At 38.4% G+C, this 22,875-nt stretch overlaps 2 protein-coding genes across 8 annotated transcripts in view; one reads left to right on the top strand and one right to left on the bottom strand.

The window, feature by feature from the left end:
- Window positions 1-7,277, bottom strand: part of CASP3 (caspase 3) — a 180,485-nt gene extending 173,208 nt beyond the window's left edge. For both annotated transcript variants that reach the window (XR_013774237.1, XM_079305675.1), the window contains exons 1-5: window positions 7,124-7,277; window positions 3,012-3,145; window positions 1,910-1,999; window positions 950-1,074; window positions 309-437 (exon numbers count right to left, since the gene is read on the bottom strand). Coding sequence is in view for 1 of the 2 variants with exons in the window: in XM_079305675.1 (XP_079161801.1) it covers window positions 309-437; window positions 950-1,074; window positions 1,910-1,983 (328 nt within the window). In the remaining variant the exon portion in view is untranslated. The remainder of the gene's footprint in view (window positions 1-308; window positions 438-949; window positions 1,075-1,909; window positions 2,000-3,011; window positions 3,146-7,123) is intronic.
- Window positions 7,271-22,787, top strand: PRIMPOL (primase and DNA directed polymerase). Of its 6 annotated transcripts, none has more exons than XM_079305650.1 (14): window positions 7,271-7,497; window positions 9,541-9,611; window positions 10,780-10,964; window positions 12,047-12,138; window positions 13,023-13,164; window positions 14,610-14,757; window positions 15,787-16,071; window positions 17,725-17,887; window positions 19,033-19,130; window positions 19,518-19,604; window positions 19,705-19,813; window positions 20,970-21,052; window positions 21,130-21,176; window positions 22,118-22,787. In XM_079305650.1, exons 2-14 carry the CDS (start codon window positions 9,593-9,595, stop codon window positions 22,421-22,423), a joined length of 1,764 nt encoding a protein of 587 aa, XP_079161776.1. In that variant the 5' UTR covers window positions 7,271-7,497; window positions 9,541-9,592; the 3' UTR covers window positions 22,424-22,787. The 6 variants fall into 6 exon arrangements, with proteins under 6 accessions (XP_079161776.1, XP_079161774.1, XP_079161775.1 ...); XM_079305648.1 differs by lacking the exon at window positions 7,271-7,497 and adding an exon at window positions 9,164-9,305; XM_079305649.1 differs by lacking the exon at window positions 7,271-7,497 and adding an exon at window positions 9,175-9,274.
- The last annotated feature ends 88 nt before the right edge of the window (window positions 22,788-22,875 follow it).

Here is a 22,875-nt window from a genome sequence, read left to right as displayed (position 1 = left end):
AACTCACAGAGCTTCAGTGATCCCAGGTCAGAATATAAATCAGTCTGCATTTAAGTTTCAGCCTTTTTTCCATCCTTCTTTAGAAGATGAGAAAGGATACGGAGACAACAGTCATGGCACAAAAGATGGAGAGACAGCTAAGATGAACAAACATAGAAACTATGATGTACATGGCATCCTTAGCAATAAATCACCAGAGGGTGTGAAATACCATCTAAAAGAACCCAGAAAGAAGAGATGTGAGGGCCAGAGATGTATTTGGAAATAGTGGCTGACTTAATGCATACACTAAACATATAAAAACTTACCATTTTTCAATAGTTTAAAAATGTCCCCACATGAAAGATCATTGTTGATCTTTATTTTATATCCCAACTTCATAAAAACTTCTCTGACACTCATAGCATCTGCATCTGTACCTGAACGGGATGACATCCCTATACACAAGAGAAATGTGTTATTTTTTAATATTATATAGATTATATAGATAGATATGGTCTGATTGAGCCAAATTATTTTCTTTTTTATAGCTGTATCAATCTGAAATATTCCATTATTCCAAATCCACTCTAGCAGAGAAAACATTGTACTGTTACATGGACACACCAACTCCCACGCTCTGTATGGTAGATTTATGTGCATCTTATTTTTATATCTATTTATCTATTTCAGGACATAAGAAGAATTTCATTTGCAAAACAGAAATCATGACTAAAAGATAAGACAGACTTTTACTGCTGATCAGTTTTCCTCCCCATTTCTGCTATATCCTAATGTGTTCCCTCTATGCATATTTGGAAGAATTGACTGAAATTAATCACATCCATAACTTAATTTCAGAGTGCAATCAAAAATCAAAACATGATCTGCATATTTAATTTTGAAGAATAACACACAGCACTAATTCATATAAATTAAAGAAAAAAAGTAAAAAACTTGTGAGTGGTACCAGTATGTCTGTGGAAGTTCTTATTGTTTATTATGACACATTGCCCCATCTCTGGATAATCCATTCTGTAACTGTGGTCTGGTAGAATTCCAGAGTCCATAGACTTGCTGGCAGGTAGGTTCTTTCTGCATAGAAACCAGACAAAATTTAGGTGTTAATTTCTGACCTCTCTTTTCAAAATAATGACAATAAAAGGCTACTTTAGCCAGCCCAGTGAAAGCTGTAAGGTTGCATTTGTAGTAAACAAACTTGTACCGAGCTTGAAATTAAAAATATCAAGGAGAACTGTGTTTAAAATTGTACTGCCTCTGCACAGGAGAATATGAAAACTATGAAAACTTAGTTTAAGAATGCAAATTCTTGGCATTCTATCAACAAGAAATCAGTTTTTTTACTATCATCTTTTGAAATTTGTGTACCTGGATGGAAGGTTAGCTCTGAGAAAGCAAATCTGTTCTGAATTATACTCAGAAGTTATTACAGTTAAATTTTCCCAAGAAAACATTCAAAACCTAAAAAGATGTGAGAGATGTGTGCTTCTTTTCTGCTTAAGCAATAGCCACCCTTGTGATGGCTACATCTGGAAGAACCTAGACTTTGGGGAGACAGCTAACACAACAGCCAAGAGCCATAAGTCTTCTTCAACATCTAAGGGCTAGCTAAGCATGCACCATCCCAAAATATGGCTCATATACAAATATGACTGTAAGCCACTTGTCTTACTCCACACACAGTGGCCTGCACATCAGGACCTCTCCTCAAGCAGGGATGCCTCTCTCAGTTACTCCTCAAGGCTCAGAGATCCCTTGCCACAGTTTCTTGGTAAGTAATTGATAGCATGCTAAACTTTAAAATCTTAGCTGAATGATGTTAAGGATCGATTGTGCACATAGAACCCTTTAGACATAAACTGCTGACCAGACTTAAATTGAAGATTTAAACCAAAAGTACCTCACTTACCCTTTAAAACCTGGAATAGATTTTGCATCTGTCAGATCTTGCCCCAAATGTGGTCCATCTCCTATGTCAGTCATTGTTGCTTTCAATCAGCTTGAAAATGCAAGAAAATAGAAATATTATGACAGTTCACAGAATAATTTTAGCCTAGGATATTAGTAGGGGAAAAAAAGTACTTCCGAGTAATCCCTACACATATTATATTTGAAAGAAGAACATTAAATATTTTTCTAAATTATTGTCTTCTCTGGGAAAAAGTCTGCAGATCTCTGTGACCAAATAATTGAAAAGACCTAGAAAAAGCAAGATGAGAAAAACAAATCGAAAACAATCATTAAAATTTTGCAATGTCCCAATATGCATTAGAAATTAAGAATCAAAATCAAGCAATACATGTTGTTAGATATGTGCAAAGACTCATATAATTAGAAATTGGATCATAGTAGTTTGAGAAATGGGTTATTTCTCTGCATTCCATTCCAACTGGTATATGTGAATGCAAATGCAATAGTAATGAAATAAAACCACAACAATACAACTTTAAACAGTTGAAGAAAAGAATCCTTTGCTGTGGGCTTTTTACTTTTATGAGAACACAGGACAATAAATTTTAATGGATACCAAATCAGAAATTTAAAAGCATTAAACCTCCCCCACAGTTACTTTGTGCATTCTCATGGAACATACTAACAAAAGTTACCTTAAACTCAAATTTCAGAAAACAATTGTGCATCATAAATTTAAACCACCAGATAGGACAAAGTAATAAATGCTTAGAAGTGCTGAGACCTCAAAAAAAGTAAAGAAATTTATAAAACCTTAGTTTAGCAGGTGTATTTATGGAAAATAAATACAGACCAAGTAGCAAGATTTCTGGTCAGATATGATGAATTCTATTTAAGATTCTATTTAAGGCTTAAGTTCTTTGAGGCAAACTATATTTACTATCTTACATCATGATAGTAAGAAGTCTCAACTTAGTATCTATACTCTTATTAGTACAACACAAACACCCATTTTTGAGGCTGCAATTACTGTTGAATCAGAAACACTAATTTCTGATAAAACTTTCTTTCTTAACTTCTCTAGGAAGACATTTACTTACATTTTTAGCAGCTTCAAAAGATCTTCACTGTTACTCTGAATATTATTTCACAGCCCTGATGTAATTAAATCTTCTTCACCAAATTATTCCAGACTTGACAACTGTATTATGTAATGCAGCAAACAGGAAATTTCCTGAAAATCAAATTACCAAAGTATTAAATAAGCATGGTATTTTAGAAATAAAGTGTCTACAATACATCTGATCATTATACTTTAGAGATTTACTTTAATGACAGTATGATGGGGTAGGAACTAAATCTACAGTGCTGAACTTGACTCCCTAGCATCTTGATCTGGATGCATTAATCCAAACTTCAAACTCTAATTCATTAAGAGTACCCAGTGGGAAGAAAAAGAGAATCCACTCCAAAGGGCAATTCAATTACCTATGACCTATGGCATGACAGTGATCCATCCAGTGCCCTAGGGAGCAGGGAACATTAGCACTGCCAGCAAAGTCTAGTCTACAGTGACAACTGGTCTGAGCATCTAGCTCTAACTGAAGAGCAGAGCTTCTGATCCCCAGCAATTGGAAAGAAAGGCTTCCATTGGCAAGGATGCTGTAAGTTCTCCTGCTCCAGCACAGCCCAGCTTCAGGAGTTTCTATGATTTTTTCAATCATTCTTGGCTTTGGTTCTCAGCTTTCCTGAGCTCTCAGCCTGTGCAAAATTTGTAGGAAAACAGCCAAGCAGACCAACCCACCATTCTGATTCATATTGTTCCCTCTCCTGGGGAAGAATTATGCACAAGAGCACAACCCAAATCCTTCAGTGTGGCTGGGATTAATAAGAGAGACAGGGAAATGGTTAACTTTCTTCATCTGTTCTTTGTCTGACAACAGTAATAAACAGCCACACCATACAAAAAACGAACAGCATCATGCGCTGACTCTATTATCAAAACCAGCTAGCAGGAGTACTGACAGCAGGGTAGCCATGTCAGCACAGAAATCAACTTCTGCTAAATCCCAGGTGTTTGTCCCAGCTGTTTGGCACTGTGAAGTTCTGCAGTGCCAGTGCTGCAAGTCCACGGAGAGAGTATAAACTAGCAAATATGTGCCTACATAAGCTGTGGCCTGCTCCTGTCTATCAGATAAGCCACCTACCTGGAGAAAGACTCAGCCAAAGTGCAGGGAAAGCTAACAGTCTGGCCAACAGATGAACACTTGGAATGACGAGGGAGGGTAAGTGGCTCATTAGGCTGTCCTGGGTTCACATCAGCTGTGCTTCAACCAAACAGCAGCAGGCTTTACTAAGCAAACTGCAAACCCAACTGGCTGTGAGCCCTGAATGCTTCTTACAGCTTTAGGCAGGATGCAAACACTAAGAGAGATCTCCAACGTTTAAGTGACCTAAAGTAAGATTTATCTCCTTGACCCTTTTGCGACCTTAAAATTGAAAGCTCTAAAACTGCTGTCCTTGATCGAGCAACAAAGAAACAACGAAACTGGAAGAAGTAGCTAGCAAAACTTACAATTACAACAAATTATATTAGCTTCTTTCTGAAAAAGATAAACCACAACTTGTAATATCATATCATAAAAAGAATTCTTACTAAGGCCTCTGCAAGCCTAGTTCACAGCCCATAGTTTCAACTGTTCAATGAAGTGTTAGAGCTTCCTCAACTCTACTTCATCACAATTGGAGCATGTCTGAGAGACTTGACAGAAGCTATAGGGATTGTCTAGAAAAACTGGTTATAATACGTTAAGTATTTGAAATTTGCATGGTTTACCTTCAGAAAACAATCTGTAATCACTTTTAATATCCATCAGTTCCTGAGCACCCTCAGGCACCAAGTCACCTGCACTCCTTTAAAGAACAAAAGACTCCACAAACAGCTCTCTCTTTTGTTGCTAGGCACTCAAATGTGCATTTGAACCAGCATGGTATTTTGTGCCCCAAAGCACAGGGTAAGAGCAATGCTCTCCAGAGGATGCTGCTGTTTCTAACAAGCCACTAAGAATTGCCTCATCTTGCTTTAGGTCATGCAGTGATGCCATGCATTTCTCTGTGGAGGATGATCTCATCCTGCTAGGGGGAGGTGTGAGGAGGAAAAAATCATGGCAAGGATTTAAAAATTTATTAGACATTTTTATCCTGCTCTTTGATATTGTTTTCTCTGAAAGCTTAGATAAAAGGAGGTTTCAACTGTAAGGAAATAAAAAAACAAGTTCCTGAAAAGAGCAACATCTTTTTTTAAATCTAGCAAAATATATTCCGTAGATTTTAGGAAGCTTATTTTATAACATTGTATCTGAAAATATATAATTAAAAAAAACCATATGAGACAAAGACAGCGAATACAAAGATGATGCTACAAAGATCTTTAGATATACTCAGTAGTAAGAAATAAAGTGGCTCAAAAAGGTTCAAAGCTATGCTCTGCAACCTATCAAAAAATGACCAATGTCTCTCTGTACAGCAATAAAAGCAAAAATATTTGCCCCGTCCATAAATGCAGTTGTTCCAATGCTTTTCTTTTGACAGGAAAATGATAAATAAACCAACTTGTTACTCCATTCCAGCCAGGATTTACTTATTCTATCTGTACCTAATGAAAATAAATTCACAACATCATGTGTCACCACTGCCACTTATTTGAAATGGGAAACAGCAAAAGAAATGAATGGTATAGTGATAAAAATAATCCCAAAGCTTCTCATACAGGAGAAAGCAAATAACTGAACTGTCTTTAGTTACCAACTGGATTCTGAAATATGCAAACCACAGGAGACAACACATGTCCAGTATGCATCTGCTGCTACAAAGCAATGAGTGTAGCACTACTGAAACACATGTTCAAAACAGACATCAGTATTGTAAAACATCTCCTTAAAGCTTAGAAAACTGAAGTTTTCCATCTCACAAGACGGCAAGAGAAAATGTCAAGCATTCAAAGAAGTTATTTTTTGTACACGAACATATATATGACATAACATGGCACTAATAGAGACATGCAAATTAAAAGTTTTCCACTCTGCAAGGTATAATGCTAAATAATAATTACCTGATTAATATCATAAGGAAAGTATAGAAGCCGACATGAAAAAACGAAAAACATTTGAAATCTACCATTACATTTTCTGTGACACTATCCCCCTACTAAATCTACCACAGACGGGAGCAGGCATACTGAGACAGCTCTTCCCATTACTTCTGGTCTGGATGTAGCTGCTGAAAAGCCCTGACACTGGGCCAGCATTCTGATCTCCCGAAAGCAAACAGACTTTTTGGTACTCAGCATGAAGCTGTAAAATCAGCAGGAATTACTCTGAGTGTAGATGGGACCCTTAAGTTATTAATTCACCTGTAGCTATTAATCACATCACCACCGCTACAAGCAACAGCCGTATCGGCTTCTTTAACACTAAGGGCACGGTGTGCTGGTTTGAAAGCTGCCAGCTGACCAGCGGATAGCCGAGGGAGAGAACGATGGGTTACAGGGAAAGGACCACAGATGGCCACCCTATGTACCAGCCCAGCAGGGAACAGACGGGACACGGCACGCCTCGGGCAGGGCTTTCTCACACTCGATCAAAATCTAGCCCAGAGCCTGCCAGGACCCCAGGCTCGCCCTTCGTCAGTACAGACGCGGTTTAACACTCTTTGTTTCGGGAGATCCAATACGAACTCTGACCCCGCGCTTCCGGTTCGCTAATGGTCTACCGAGGGGGTCACCGCAGAGCAGCTCAGAATTAAAGCGCTTTTTTTGTTTTGGTTTGGGTTTTTTTGTCTCTGTTTCGGCAGCTTCTCCACAAAGACAGGCTGAAAGGGAACAAACTGGCTCCCATAAGCTTCTGTAAGGCTGATAGCGGAGGCCCCGCGCTCGGCAAGGCCGGGGCTCTTCCGCGCCCACCCCGGCCGCCCGCCGGGCCTGCGAGCCGGGAGCCCCGCTCTCAGCCGGGCAAACGCTGCTCTCAGCCGGGCCTGCCCCGGGCGAAACGCGGCTCCCCTCCAGCTCCCCGCAGCCGACTTCCTCCGGGAGAGATGCCGGCGGCCACGCGGACCTGGAGAGACACAGCCTGGCCCGGCCCACCCTGCCCCCCCTTTCCCGCTTTGCTCGGACCCGCTGCCGCCGGGCACGCATCCCGGCTCCGCCACCACCCACCGGCTCCGCCGCCTGCTCGCTCCGCCGGCGCTGCTCTCCGAGCCGGGTTTAGCGAGACTGGCTCAGCTGAGCGCCGCTTACAGCAGCCAGAGGCCCGGCCCGCCCGGCGCCCCGCCGGCCCCTCCCCGCGCAGGGCGGGCGGCCCGCCCCAATGGCGGCGGGCGGGAGCGGGCGGTGAGTCGGGGCCGGCGGGAGCGGCGGGGAAGGCGGGCCGGGCCGAGCGGGCCGCTCCCGGCGCGGAGGAAACCGTGCGAGCCCGGCTGAGCAGGCTCGGGGTGCCCGCTCTGCTCTGCTCGGCTCTGCTCTCCCGGCGGAGCGCGCCGGGCCCTATGGCGGGACACTGAGCCGGGTATGGCTGTCCTTGCTGCTCTTGGGTGTGAGTGGTGTAGCCCAAACCTTGTCGGGTTTGCGCTGTTGCTTGAGCTCCTCTGCCTGCTGAAATATATGTAGCGTTCTGGTACATTTACACTGTATTTGTGCGGCCTCATATTAAATGCTATGTGCAGCACAATGCTAATAGCTTTATAACCTTCCTACATGTCCAAACATGTCCTTTATAACCTTCCTTCTTGTCCAAAGAAGGGCCGTGAGGATGGGGAAGGGCTTTGAGGGGAAGCCGTGTGAGGAGGGGCTGCGGTCACTTGGTCTGTTCAGCCTCAGGAGACTGAGGGGAGACCCCACTGTGGTCTCAGCTTCCTCCTGAGGGGAAGAGGAGGGGCAGGCACTGATCCCTTCTCTGTGTGACAGTTACAGGGACAAGGGAATGGCCTGGAGCTGTGTCAGGGCCAGGAGTTGGATTAGATGATCCTTCCAACTCAGAATATTCTGTGATTCTGACACAATGATGGTGTGTAAAGGAAATGAGCAAGAGTAATCTGTGGGGACAATTACTGAAGGATCAGCCCCCCTCCTGAGCTCAGCGAGTGCGATCCCCATGGGTGAGCTGGCCTGTACCTTGCAGGGACCTTCCCTGGGGCAGGGTTTTTGCCCACCTGCATGGTGACTGTCCCTGGCTGCACACAGACCTGCCTGGTAAACAGCACTCTGATGCTGAGGGCTGATTTTGGCTTCATCATCAACTTTAAGGTCAGTTACTTTCATATTTGTGCATTGACCTTCAGTAGCAGAAGTCAGATAACATTGGAAATTACGTATTCCAGCTTCTCATAACAGGTGCTGACCTACTTTTTGAGGTCTTATCACCAGGTGTGATGTACTGAGTTTTGCAGTTAATTTTGCAGTTAATTGCATCCTGGAATAGGTTGTCCAGAGGGCTTGTGGAGTCTCCCCCTCTGGAGATAGTCAGGAACCGACTGGACACAGTCCTGTGCCAAGTGCTCTGTGATGACCCTGCTTCAGCAGGGAGGTTGGACCAGGTGACCCACTGTGGTCCCTTCCAGCCTGAGCCACTCTGTGACCCTGCAATTGTTGAGGCCACTTCCTCTACTAAGAGGGCCAGAAGAAAATTTGTTGTGGTTGAGGGAAGATGAGTAGTATTTGTTAATGTGCTGCTCATGAGCTCAATGTAAGCTAAGCTAATTTTCACTAACGTTAAGGAATTTAATGTGTTGTTCTAAGGCTGAATTGGTAGCTGGCAGGAAATCTCATGGATTTATTTGTGTTAAGGACCATGAAATCTGCCATGGAACTATGTTGCATGATACACACTGGCCAGGAAACAAGTGTAATGTTATTTTGAGTAGCAGTTGATTTGCATGTCTCAGCTTCAGTTGTCAGCAGGTGTGGGTAATATGTTTTGTCATTATCATGATAAGTCAATGGAGAAGTCTTCCATAAAATAGAGAAAATAGCAAGTTCTTTAAGTCATTGCTCAGGAGACATTTTTCCAGGGTCTCCATGCGGTCATCCTGCTGAGTCAGTAACACTGAGATCCAAACATATTGGTGACAAAATTTCTTTCAGTCAAAAATAAGTACTGCTCTTACTTCTGGTGGGACATAAGAGAGGAAGATAAACTGAGAATTTCCCAGTGAACTCAGAAGGCTGGTCTGTAAGTATTAATTGCTCTAAATAGATATGTTGTGTTATAGTTCACACAGGAATTGAAGTTGCCTTGAAAAAACTTGACATGTTGGGTCCTGAGAGACTGAATGTTTGGACTGCAAGAACTGTGATAGGTTTCAGTTTAAAGTAAGGGTCATCAACCTTCTCCCATGTTCAGGTATCTTCCCAGCTGTGTTTCTGCAAAAACACAGCCTGATACAACCAGAAAGTTTAAAACTAATAGAGAATTACTCCTTTGCTTTCATTTTTTAATGGTCATCTTGTGGGAAAGTGCTGATGTAGGGATGTTTTTTTCACCCAGTTAATTTGCAGCCAACACCACCAAAATGAAACTGAAAGTTTTGTTAGCACTTCGGAAAAATGCTGATTGCTATCTAACTTTTCATTCCCAGAGAAGAAACTAAGAGAATAAAAAGGGAGTGAAGAAAATGCACATGTCAGAAGATGGCCAAGGAGGATAGAGGTAAAATGTATGACCCCTGTTAGAGAAAAAACATTCTGTTGCTTAGACTTGACACAAGGCATTGGCAGGCTTAGAAAAGTGGGCAGAAATGCAAGTGTCCAAGAACTTTTGCTGTGGAAAACTTGGAAGGGGAAATGCGAGGATCTAAAATTTGGGCTTTGGGGCCCCACAAGAATATTTAAACGCTTAAATTTTCTTTGTGGATCCAGCTTGTTAAAAGTTTGAATACTTTTGAGGACCCTCAGTTTCATTTTTATCTTTCATTGCAACCCAGGGGTTTGTTAGGAGAACCAAGTGGTTATGCTGAGCTGAACAAGAAGCTTCCCCTTCATGTTGCCTCTCTTCCTCTGTTTCACAGTTTCCTGGCATTGCTTTGTACTGATTTGCAGGTGTTCCACTTACAGATTATTGTACATATGTGTGTTTATGCTTTATTACATTACCCTACAGCATTTGGATTACTTTATGGAACTAGAAGCTTAAAGGTTGCAAGATAGCAAGAGTTACTGCATGGTTCTAGTTCTTGGAAAGAGATAAGATTGCTGTTTTAAGGTTGTGAAAAGTACACAAGCTTTTAAAGCAGGTGAAAGTATTAGTGGTCAGTAGCAAAGGTTGGAAGTGGAGGATGGAGCCCTCATTTGGGATTTCAGTTCTTTTATTTCCAGATACTCAGAGCTAAAGTCAGTGAAGTCTTAACTGCTCCTATGAATTCAAGTGTTGTACTACCCATATAAATTAATTATCTCATTTGTCTCCCCAACCAAAAAGCAAAAATTTTTAAACTTTTACTCTTAGTATCTTTTTACTCCTTACTAATATTATGTGCCTAGTCAACAGTTCATATACTTTCTGAGGGGTGTAATACTATTTTGTAGACAAAAATGAAAATTTTTAGGCCTCCTTTAATTGTCTTTATTCTGTTGTGTTTATCTTTGATAGTGTTAATATGAAGCTCTTGTACTTTCAAAACAGTGTAGAGACATTTCATATTAAAATGAGTATCATAACAAGGTTGGGTATTGATTTGGAATTTTGGCTACTCCCAGTTAATTAATAAATTGCATTCAACAAAACCAGAATCAAAGCAGTAAGGAGTAGGGGATATATTAAAATTAAAATTGCCTTGCAAACAGATTGATACTGATTTGACTACTTGAAATTGCTTTAGAAGAAATGAAGAGAAAATGGCAAGAAAGAGTAAAGAGAGTGGAAGAACTGGCATCTCACTATGAAAGAAATCCTCTTCCTTTGGTTTATAGACCAAGACTGTCCAAACCCTCTATGCCATCCTCTGTTTGGAAAATATTTTCTCGACAGGCTGAAGCTTTTAATTATGTAAAAACCTGCCAAGAGGTATATTATGTGTTATGTCTCTGTTCTTTATATACTTTCAAGATTGAACATCATTTAAAATTGCTGTTGGCAGTGAAGTCTTTAGCAGTTTGCAAGATATTTTTATTCCCAGTCCTGAACCAGCAAGGTTTTTTTGGTGTTGTTTGTTTGTTTGTTTGTTTTTGTATTTATTTTTTTGTCTTTTAAGGTCATGTTGCACTGGAGGTATCTCTAAGAAGTACTAGTTCTGTTCTAACATACAAGTTGATATGTGTTGTTAACTCCGAACAGTAGAAGTACTTTTTGGGAACATTGTAGTGATAAATTTGTTCCTTCTCAAGATGAACAAGGTGTCAGGGTGGGCAGGAGGATGGGAAGGTAATGAGAATTGAGTAGGAAGAAGGAGGAGGAAAAAAATGAGGAAGAAAAAGAGATAAAGAGGCAGAGACTAAATAAAAACAATACAACTGTCTAGTTGCACCTGAGTAGCAAGTTCAGATGATTAGAAGTGATTAGCCAAATAAATATTGTGTGAAAGATATCTTCTGTTTTCAGTTTAATTCTTCTCAAGTGATTGCTATTTTTAAATAAAGTATTTTGTTTTTCTCCAGGTTGTTTCAGGTATTTAAATAATCCTGACAGCCTGTCTTCCAAAATGGGTTCTCATTGACTTGGCAGTAGTTTTTTTTTTCTGTTTTCTCAGATTTCCATTTTTGGATCTGAACAACATAATGTCTGAAGAGTATTTGCCCATAAAACTTATACTGCCATCATGTCCATGAGGTTGCTCCTTTCAGGACACTGATCCTCTTCCCTTTAGATGCCCTTGATACTGATCAGTAAAAACTAAGCTTACAGAGAAAACAGTTTACATTACTGCACAGCAAAGAAGAGCTTCAAAGTTTTACCTATGTAACTGAAATCAGAATGATGTTCTAAATTAAAACTAGATGTTACTAAGCATGGAAAAGCACAAGTGATCTGTTTGTAGTTCTCTAGTATTTACTAAGCTTTAACTGATGCCAAGTAGGAACTTAGGATGATTTAAGCTGTTTTTTGGAGTGAAAGTAATGAAAAAAATTCAATTTTTTTTATTTTAGAAGGATGTTCATGTGTTTGCTTTGGAAAAGAACACACAGAGTGGACAGAGGTTTTACCTTGTAACAACATATAAAGAGCTTTGGTTTTATTACACGTGAGTATTTGAGAAGGTGCCCTATATGTTACTAAAAGTCAGTGGTATACTGGATATCCTGCCTAGTAAGAGGTACCACTGGATGGGTATTCCCAGGAGCCATCTGCTGCTTTATGAGGACAAAACAATATATTCTATAGCAGGTTTCAACTTTCTTTTGAGTTGCCTTATTTCCTGTGAATTAAGTACTCTGTCTGTTGCACTGAAATTTATTGACAATACATTTGCCTTGGCTGTCAGCTCTCCTCAGGGGATCATACCAACACGTGACAAAAAGATACTTCTCTGACTAGTCATACAGCAGTTTCAGTGGGCGTTAATGCAGATGTCTGGAAACTGATTGATGGGTTTGCATTTGCATGATGTAGTTCCAAGTACTGACAATTTGGTCATGTGCTGAACTTTTACCCCCATTTGTTTATTTTACAATAAAATGTTTGGCTATGAAGTAAAAGAAATCTGGGTCAATTTTTATACTTAAAGCCTGAGTTTTTCTCAAACTGACGATGAGATTCTTTTTTAATTTAGTTAGAAAAAACTATATAATCTCTTTGTTTGTGCTAAAGACATATGAGTGATAAGATTTTACTGTAGTTTTCATAGTTCCTTGAATTATCATTTCTGTACATATTGTAAGACTGGGGGGAGACATGGAGAGGAGAATACAAAATTAAATTCTAGGCCAGACAAATAATCTTTGTTGATATTTGATGCTGATATTAGTTACAAATTTTTCAAAGTCTTATAGGGCTACAACTTTTTTTAATATGGATGGTTGATTGCAGAAAAAAATATGTGTCATCCTTGTTGCAGCTGATAAGCATGTTTATCATGCTCAAAATGTTTATCACGAGAGGTTGTGATTTGTTTTTGTTTTTCCTTAGCCAGGGTTGCAAAACAAGTCTTATGCATTGCTATGAAGTAATTCCTGAAAAAGATGCTTGCAAACTTTATTTTGATTTGGAGTTTTACAAACCAGCGAATCCTGATGCAGATGGCAAGAGTATGGTCATGAAGTTAATTGAGGTAAACTGAAGCAAAGTAATACAGTGGATGAATATGAATTTGTTGTTAATTTAATATGAAACCAAAGTATTTACCAATTTATCTTGATTATGCTATAGTAAAATTAAAAGAATTGCTGAGCCAGTGATTATTTTCAATCAAGTGCAAATACTATTTTGGTTAAAGCAAGGGTTAAATCAAAGTGACAGACAAAAAGTTTAATTGAGAGACAAAAATAAAGGATGATGGCTCTTGGACTGTTTGTATTCATGGTAGGTTTACTGACATGGTAAATTTACTTTTGAAGATTGTTTTATGTGCTCTGCCACTTCAAAGCTGTAAAGCTAAAGGAATGTTTAGGTACTCTTTAAAGTAGCATTAATAAAAGTTCCATTCATATATTCCTCAGTTCATTTCCTTTGCCTAATGGTGTAGTTGTATACCAAGGCGTATACATATATATATATATATTCCTGAAAGCTTCTTTAGATGACAGACAGTTCATTATAATTTAGTTCAATGATGATGTACAGAGCATCATGTGACTGTATTTACCAATGTGATACCTAAAATTAAATACCTTTGCTAATTGTCAATTTTATTAAATAGTGCAGTTTCCACTTTATTGAATCTTTTTTTGTGAATGACTTCTCTGCAAGTTCAGTATAGCATTCATATGTTTTTAGAAGAATATCTTCTGTTTTAATAAAATCTCATCATGAGTGGATGTCTTTTTGTGAAACTTCTGTCACCTACAAGTCTCTAGCTAAAAGTGAACAAAAGTAAAAGATTATTGAGGTAATTTCTGCATAAAGAACCCTTCATTGACACAGTATCTGTAGGTGTGGATCAACTCTAAAATGTAGAGATTCCTCAGGCTAAGAAGAGGATTTAAATTTTGCTGAGTGGGGGATCTGAGCTGCTAAACCCAAAGCTTCCAGATCTGTAGGATCTGAGTACTGTCCTAAAGAAGAGTAATCACTAGCTTGGTTTATAAAATGTTTTTTTCAGAGCTAATTTAGAACGAATGTTTTCTGCATAGTTATTGTTCATTGGGTCATACCAATGAATTAGCTAAATCATAGCAGTGATTAGCTCACAAGTCCTTTATATCGTGACAGCCTCCATCTTCCACTCCTGCTGAGCTTGCATTGCAAACATTGCCACTGTGGGTGTGAACTGCTTTGTGGCAGAAAACAACCTGCAGGGTAAAGCAGGACTTTGACCTGAGAAACTGCAAATCTTCTCAGCTTATCACTGTTAGTTAAGTGTCAGGTGACTTGCATATTTAAGGAAATGCAGTCTGTGTCAAAGTTGGTTAAAACTTGATATGGGTTAGTTTGAATTAAATTAATTGTGTGCTGAAAATGAGGGGAAAAAATGGCAAAAATGTATAATCTGAATTCGTGTTAGGTTTTATAGATACAACTAGAGTAAAGCAACATACATAATGTTTGTAATTTCAGCTTGTCAACCAAAAATTAAAAGAACTTTATGATGTAAATTGTTCATCAAAAGATGTCTTGAACTTGGATTCCAGTACTGATGAAAAATTTAGTCGGCACTTAATATTTCTACCCCAAAAGACTGTATTTAAGGATAATACTCACATTGGTAAGTGTGTCCTTTTCTTCTACACCTAGAAATAAAAGGTGAGGTTTTGACTTTATACAGTGCCATCTCCCACATGAGTATTTATTTTAATATAATTATATTGGAAACAAATATGTATTACCACCACACTCATAATTACTCTCTATTTCATTAATCCTCATTTTTTTTTTCATCTTCTACTTTCTTTTCCTATAATTAGCTGTGTGTTTGCAAAAATGGATTTTTTTTTTGTCCCTGTATATTTTATTTTAAAAATACTGATTTCTATGAAACTGGCAAGTCTACAACTCCTTAATTTTCAGAGTAATATTAGTCTTAGCAATTAAAGCTGCTGTTTTTTGCTCTAAATACAGTTAATTTTTGCTTAGCACATTGTCAAAAAGGCAGAACAAAGATGGTTTCAAGCCTCCTTTGCATAAACATGGTTAAGAGAAAGCTGAAAGCAATTTTGATTGTTTATGTAAGTTGGGATTTCTCAGATATAGCAGCTCCAACACAGAATTGCCAGTTTAGGGTTATCTTGGCTCATTTGTGTGCCCCAGTAGTCCTGCACTGAATTATGAGGATGATGATGATTTTGATGCTTGATATGCTGAGTCATTCTGCTGATATGTAACATGGGAGGAACAGTATTTCATATTCATTCATGTTCCCCATGGAAGCTTCATCCAACAAGTGCAGAATGGTCCTTGCCAGTATTCCACTCACTTCATAGTTTTGTTCACACATCTGTATTTATTCTATTCCCTTGCTTTCTCCCTGAAACTAATTTGGGCATGGGTTTTATTTGTCTGTCTTTGGTTACCATCTAGCAGAGCCTGGAGGTACAATGAGACTTGAATTACAATACTGGGAGTTTGAAAAGTCACAAGTACTCTTGTAAAAGTAATTTGTTGTTTGAATAAGTTTGCTCAAGGTCCACTTCCATCTTGGCTGTTATGAAAAATGTTTGCACAAAAACACTCTAAGTTCTTTCTTGACTCATAAATGATGTCACCTGGCTTCTGGCCTTTTTTGGTTGTTTTTAAGGTAACTTTGTGAGAACCATTTTGCAGCCTGCCATAAGATTAATGGAGAGTAGGGCTGCTGTGATCCCAGCAGAAGAAGCAGGGCATGTTTTCCAGTGTTCTGCAGGAGCTGGATTAGATGGGTCTCTTACAAATCTCACAGCTGGTAAAGATGGTTCTAAAGACTGGCCAGCCATTGCTCATGAAACAAAGGATATGGAAATGCCACACCAAGGAGAAAATTTGGATTTTTCCTTCCTAATAGTAAACAATAAAGAAGGCAACAAGCAGCTTTTTGTGGACCTAGGTAAGTGTGTTTTTAAACTTTGTTGCATCCCAAAGAGGTTTAAGAATGAAATGATCCTTAATCTTCAATTACAGACAGTAAGAACATGGGGTTCTTACTGTTGTCCCTATGGTCAGACACAGACAGGACAGACATGCTGAAACTGATCATAAGGGCTATATTTGAAAAGATTCTTAGTTTCATGGTCTGTGTAACTTTTTATATTACTACATTTAATTATTTTGTTCTGAAGTTTAAAGTAATTCTTTGCACACAAGACTAATTTTTTTCCCCTTAGGGTCTTAATGCTCCCATTTGGATTAAAAGAGGATAGCATATATTGCATTTTTGTTATTTCAGTTGAATTAGAAGCTGTTTAATAAAGGAGCAAGTCTTATAGGCATGGCTTTCTGTATTCTTCTACATGTATGAATTGAGCCTTCTTTCCCTGTTTGGAATGGCAGCTGTTAGCTTTCAGTGATAGTATAATAGAAATTTTGGTTTGGGCACTTCATGGCCCACCTGGGCATAGCCTGTTCATGGTATTAAAATGTTAAAAATCTCCAACACCCATAGCCAAACTAGAGTTTGGAAGTTCCACTCTTCTCTAACTCCATATCTGGTTGTTTGTTTGTTTGCTTTTTGCCTTATCTCAGGGAAATGAAAATAGCTTAGCACACTATTTGCACAGCAGTGTGTTACACATTTCAGGACTTTACCTTGGGTTTTTTTTGTCAGACTCTTCTGAAGAACCCCCATTCCTTCAAATTCTTCCCATGGAATTCAGGATCACCTTTACTGTGGGCTTCTTCAGTATGCCTGATCTATTGAAATGTAATCCCAAAGTTGGCTACAGTAGGCTTTTCTGTTACTGAGTCAGAGGGTTTACTTTCACCTACTGTTCAAAATTATTTCAAGCATATTCACAAATGGAATTTAAATAAAAACAATTGTTTTCTTTCTCACTTTTTAAGAATTTTATGTTAGTTTCCCAAAATTAACCATCCTCAATATTTATGCTATACACATTACCTCAAAATTGGAAAGCTAAAGTCAAAATTGCTGAAATACTGAATTATATAATGAGGCTGCTGTGATAGCTTTGTCTTGTATGAGCTCTCTAAGTGCTTTTCTCTTAACGAAAATCAAATGTAACCTGCAAATACAACTCACCTTCTCAATCAATTATTGGATAGATTATGCAATGTTAAGACAACTTGATCATTGTTTTGTTGTTTGTTTTTGAGATTGGAATTAAGCTTTCCCTGATACATGCCTCAGAAAAATTGTGAAGCAGTCCACAGAAAACAGAAAGTTTGATGAACTTCTTTCTGGTTAAAATAATTGTGCAGGTTTTTGGGCTCAGTTGTATTTCATAAAGTTATTGTAAAAGAACCAATTTCTTTTACTGAAGGGAACTTTTAGCAATTACGATGTCAGAATTATTAAAATGTCTACTTAGAGGTGTTGAGCATTTGTCTTAATTATTCTGTAACATCAAAGTGTAAATGTATGCACGATCTTGCTTTGTTGCATTTCTTCTATGGGATGTGAGCTAGTCAGTAACAATTTTTGTCTATTCATTAAACTCTTAGCTGGGCTTAAGGAAAATTGTTTAATTTACAAGTGCTCAGTATCTTAAATCTTAGCCAGCACTGCCATGTTTTCCTGTAGGAGTTTATACAAAGAATAGAAATTTCCGGATGTATAAGTCATCAAAAGCAGGAAAAAATGTGATTCTGAAGATAGCAGAGGATAATAAGTTTATCCCCAACTGTGAAAAGGATGTTTCCTTGGAAGAAGCATATTTTCTTTCCTCTTTAATCTGCAATGTTCGGTAATTACTTAATTCCACTCAAATTACTTAATTCCAGTCAAAGGCATATTAAAATATGTATTTTAAGGGTAATTCTCCTGTAGCACTTACAAATAAGTATTAGGAATAAGCAATTATTCAATTGACATTGTTACAGTGTAATTTAGGAGTTTCTAGTAGAATTTCTTGGTTTTGAAGAAAAAAAATTGCTTGAGAGTCTTGTTCTTTTGTTAAACCTGCCTTCAAATGTGGTACAGCTTCTGAATTGTGCCTCATTTCTCTATACACACTCAAAATGCCAAAACACAACCATTATTAAGTTTGGTCAGATTCTGTGTAGTCCTGGAAGCAAAACTTACAGATTTCTAGTCAGTTAAATATGAGAAGTCTGAGTATTTTTCAGAGTAGAATAAGAAATACAAAAGGGTTTTGCCCATGGCTTTTTGAATACCAGATTTCCCATTTGGTATAGACAATAATCAAGTTTTCTATATCTAATCTAAACCTCAGATATGTCATAACTTATCTTAAGAAGATCCTAATCATTGCTGTAGCAGAAAGGTTAAAATATTATTAATAATTTTTACTGAAAACATGTATTTGTTCTGACTTAAGGTTTTATATCCTGAAATGTTCATTATCCTGAACTGATGCCAATAAACCACTCAGTGTATTCAGATCATAGGCATCAGCTGAATCTACCATAAATATGGATGAGAAATTCTGCTGTGTTGAATTTAGACTTGTGTGATCATCTGGCTTCCAGTTAGCAATATGGCAAGGAAAAGTAGTTCATTTTAGAGAGAAAAAGAATAAACTTTTCAAAGAAACCTTTCAAAGGGTATATTTGCATAAATACTACATCTAGAGCACATCCTGCTGTAGGAGTGTGGACCAGCAGTTGTTAAATGGGTGGGTGCTGGGTCTTTGGCCTGGAACCAAATACTGCAGTTGGGGAGGAGGAACCCTGTCCTGTGGTGGGAGTCAGGGAAACTGCCAAGGCCAGAAGGGAAAGTGCTCCTGGGACAAGGAAAGGTGCACAGCAAGCCACGGGATGGTCAAGGTTGGCAGGGACCCTGTGGCGTGTTACAGTGAATTATATTGTATTATATTGTACTACATTGTGCTGTAAGAATCATACTCTTTTCTTTGTCTCCTTTCTTCAGAGCAGGTGATGACATAAAAGTTCTGTCATCTGGTTTTTCAGAGGAGGAGAGGAAAATGTCTGCTTTTTTAAACAGTAAAACTACCAGAAGCAACAGAGGTACCTCAAGCTTTTTCTACTGCATAGAAAAAGAAATACTCTTAACCTAAATGCTCTGTGATTTGTACACCTGCTAACTTCTAGGAGGGCCCTTCTCCAGCTGCCTTTCTGCAGGAGGCAAATACATCTGCACTGCAGGATGAATGCCACTGACCCTCCCCTCCTGTACCCACAGCCGTCTTGCCTTGTCCCAGTCCCTCTGCACCTTGGGGGTGGCACTTTAAAGATCTACAAGAAAGTAACAGTGGCTTTATCCCTGGTTTTATTTAAGGGTGTGATGTGGTTCATGTACATTTTCTGCCTGTGATCTATATAAAGTGTGTAACAATGGCATGTTACAGTGGCAAGCCCTCTAACAGTGTGTGTTTGTGGCCTTTGGTTTAACAGATCCCATGGAAGGTTACCAGGGTTCACCATATCCAGAAATTGATACTTTTGTTCGTTCTCTGGTTAATAAAGATGGGGTACAAGGAGGTAAAGAGACCACCTTACTATTTACAAATTAGTCTTCTGCAGAAGACTATAATATTAAATTCTATTTCCAAAGAATTTAAAGAATTTTTTTTTTCCTCAGGGATACGACAATGGAGTTACTTCTCTCTCAAGGAAATACTTATTTATGATATTTTTGGTTACCGATGGTGTCAAAATATTGGAAGAGCTCACAAAAGTAACAATATAATGTATGTTCTTTAACTCTTCAATTTAAACCAGCTTTATTTATTTTGCTGTTCAGCTGTTATTCTCTAGAAAATGCTGAAAAAACTCTGCTGGATAGAATTAGCAACTATTACACTACTGCTGCCCTGCTCTGTTGGGATACGTTTTAATTACAAAAATGTCCCCACAAAACCAAATGAACTATTTATTTCCCCCCCCCCCCCAAGTTTACTTTGTGGTAACTGGACTTTTATTTCTAATAATTCTATGAAATAATCTTCATGGTATTTAAAATGTGGGCCCAAAGATGCTAACATAAAAGTCAGAGTAAGTTACAGCTATTAAACAGTACTATGTTTTGATGCTTCTGAGCTAGGAAGCTGAAAAATAAGAAAGCAAGCAGACTGATTTTGAATTAATGTACAGTGCATCTTAAATGGCATTCTTATCTCCATTGAGAATTGCCATTTTAGAGTGGTAATTCCTACCACGTGAATCAAAATGAGTTTTGCTAGTGACTCTACAAGGACTCAGACTTCCTATATTTTTAGCAAAATAAATGATGGAAAGTCAGTTTTTTAGATTATATTAGAATTACAGTATATAATCTGTATAAATACTTTGACTTAAAAATAATTTTATGTAACATTTAAAATCACTGAAACATAAGGAATATGTTTCTGAGAAAACAAGGATATTCAAAAAACTCCACAGCTGGATGAACTTTCTGTTTTCCTAGTGAGTTGCTTGAAGTTTGGTGTTTCTAAAGCACAGTTGAAAAAGCTGGGTGGCCTAACCAGTTGACAGAAAATAGTGATTTTATGTGGCTTTTATAATGAAAAAACCTGTAACAGCAGCAGCAAAAAAATCTTATCTTACAGTTAAGTCCTATATGCTAATCTTAATTTCATGACTTTTTCTTCCAAGCTTAATGTATTGAAGTTGACTAAATTTCACTTTCAGATGTTAGTCTTAAAAATCTATTTCTTTACATTTAAGAAACCTGAAGTTTACTAAAAATCATACAAAACAAGTGTGTAGTAATATGTCAAGAGTATGAAAGCAATGGCCATAGCTGAGGACAAACACAACCTGTTCACTTAGTGTTAGAATTTCCTACTGAATGAATTCACTTCATTTATGTACTGTTATTAAAAAACTCAATAATTTCATTCTTAGGATTCTGGTAGATCTAAAGAATGAAGTCTGGTATCAAAAGTGTCATGATCCTGTCTGCAGAGAACAAAACTTCAAATCCCAAAGTATGTAGCCTGTGATTCAATTATACTTGATCCTTTTTGGAATGGTGACTTTAATTAATGTCTTATATTTGATTTAGGTTTTCCATTACCACCTGGGATCTGCCTCCCATCCCTTTTCAAAGAGGTATGTGTTTGGCTTACTGATATGCTCAAGTTCTTGTGAGGCTCTGGAAGTCCTCCACACTCTTACAGTGGTATAGATGTCCCCAGAGCAGCTGTGCTCGTGTAGTAGCTCCATATATTCATTTTTAAGTTCTCCAGCAATGATAAGTTACTGGAATTGTCTACCTTCACATGAGACAATTGTCTTTTTCTGTTCTGATGTGAACAGCAGTTCCTAACTTCTAAGCAAAAGGTCACTCCAGGTGCAGAAGAGAAAAACTGCCCAAATTTAGCTCTGCTGTGCATGTCTGACTTCATGCAAGGTAAAACAGAACTGGTTCTGGAACAGCTGAGTCAGTCAGAGTCAAATGTAAGTCAGTGACACTCATTTCTGAAATTCATTTATCTCCATTTTAGTGTATTAAAGCAGCACATTTCCCCAAACAGGCAGAATACTTGAACTGACCTGATACTGCACCTAGACTCTATGCCCTGAACATACAAGTTTTTCCAGTGCTTAGACAATAAAAATTGGCTTTTCTTTTAACTTTTAAATTTAACTAAAAAGCTCTAAATGTCATACAGCAGAATGGCACGTTAAGCTCTACTCAAGCAGCTCATAAATAGCTATTAGTGTTATTTCACAGAAAGTGTCATTAAACTGTATTTTCATGTCCTGGCAGTATCTTTGAACAGACACTTAAGCTTGTCTTAACTTTGTGTTACTTTATGAAGCTGTATTCAACTGACTATTTTCAGAGTGCTCGGAAAACAGCAAATTTCTGCTCCTATTAAAACAGGCTTCCAGGTTAATGTGGCTATACATGAACTTGCTGGAAAATCTTGACCTGTTGGTCAAGCTTTCTGCAGTATCCATTCTATGTGACAGCACAAACTTGCAGAGCAGTTAAAGGTATGAAAATTATTTGCATATAGAGTAAGTAGTGTTCTTGTTTCTCAAAGGAAGAAGAGTCCACCCTAATGGATGACAGGGGGCACACAGAAGGAAAAGTAAATTCACATTCTAATGTGTCAGGCTTGTCAAAAAGCTCAGTATCTCCAGAGAACAGCTGGTCTCAAGACTTCCTGTTGTCAGACAGTGAGTGGGAAAACACAAGTGACGACGCCTGTTTCCTAGAAGCTGCTGAAGATGTGGAACTAGCTGAAGCTGCAGATGATAGTCTGAATTGTGCCATGGAAGAAATCCCAGATGAAGTTCTTTTGGCAGCTTTAAGGAAAGAAGACCTCTACACTAAAGAAGACAGCTAAGCACAGGCCTGGCCAGCAGTGAATGACACTTGTGTGTAGTGTGGTAGAGTGAAAGGTCCTGTAGGGTAGTTCACAAGCACCACTCCAGAGCTCTAAGACAAAGAATGGAGTGCCTGGGTGACCTTCAACAGGCACGAGGAGATCATGGAAGGTTACAAGGGGGCAGAAGAGAACTGGACTAAATTGTGAATGCTGCTCCGAGCTTAGCACTTTTAATGCCCTTTGCTGTACAGTTTCTATTTTGTTAGTTGTATGTTCAAGTTTTACTGAGAAGCCAACAGAACAGACTTCTAATTTCATAAATGAGATTAAATAATTTATTTCAAATGCTAATTTAATGAAGAGATTTGTTTATTCATCTTTATCCAGACTCTGTGTTCTCTTTACGAATATATTCCTCTCAAGATTACTTTAATAGCACAAGATTAACACCCAACCTTGTTCAGAGTACA

The sequence above is a fragment of the Erithacus rubecula genome, assembly GCF_903797595.1.
Source record: "Erithacus rubecula genome assembly, chromosome: 5".
Lineage (NCBI taxonomy): Eukaryota > Metazoa > Chordata > Aves > Passeriformes > Muscicapidae > Erithacus > Erithacus rubecula.
The sequence above is the reverse complement of the archived record's forward strand: the minus strand, read 5'-3'. Positions and strand labels throughout refer to the sequence as shown.

Bases quoted from the DNA above. Each gene is read 5' to 3' on its own strand.
- PRIMPOL (XM_079305650.1), top strand. The intron at 14,758-15,786 runs GTAAGTGTGTCC...GTTGTTTTTAAG, and splicing joins TAAGGATAATACTCACATTG to GTAACTTTGTGAGAACCATT. The intron at 17,888-19,032 runs GTAATTACTTAA...TCCTTTCTTCAG, and splicing joins TCTTTAATCTGCAATGTTCG to AGCAGGTGATGACATAAAAG.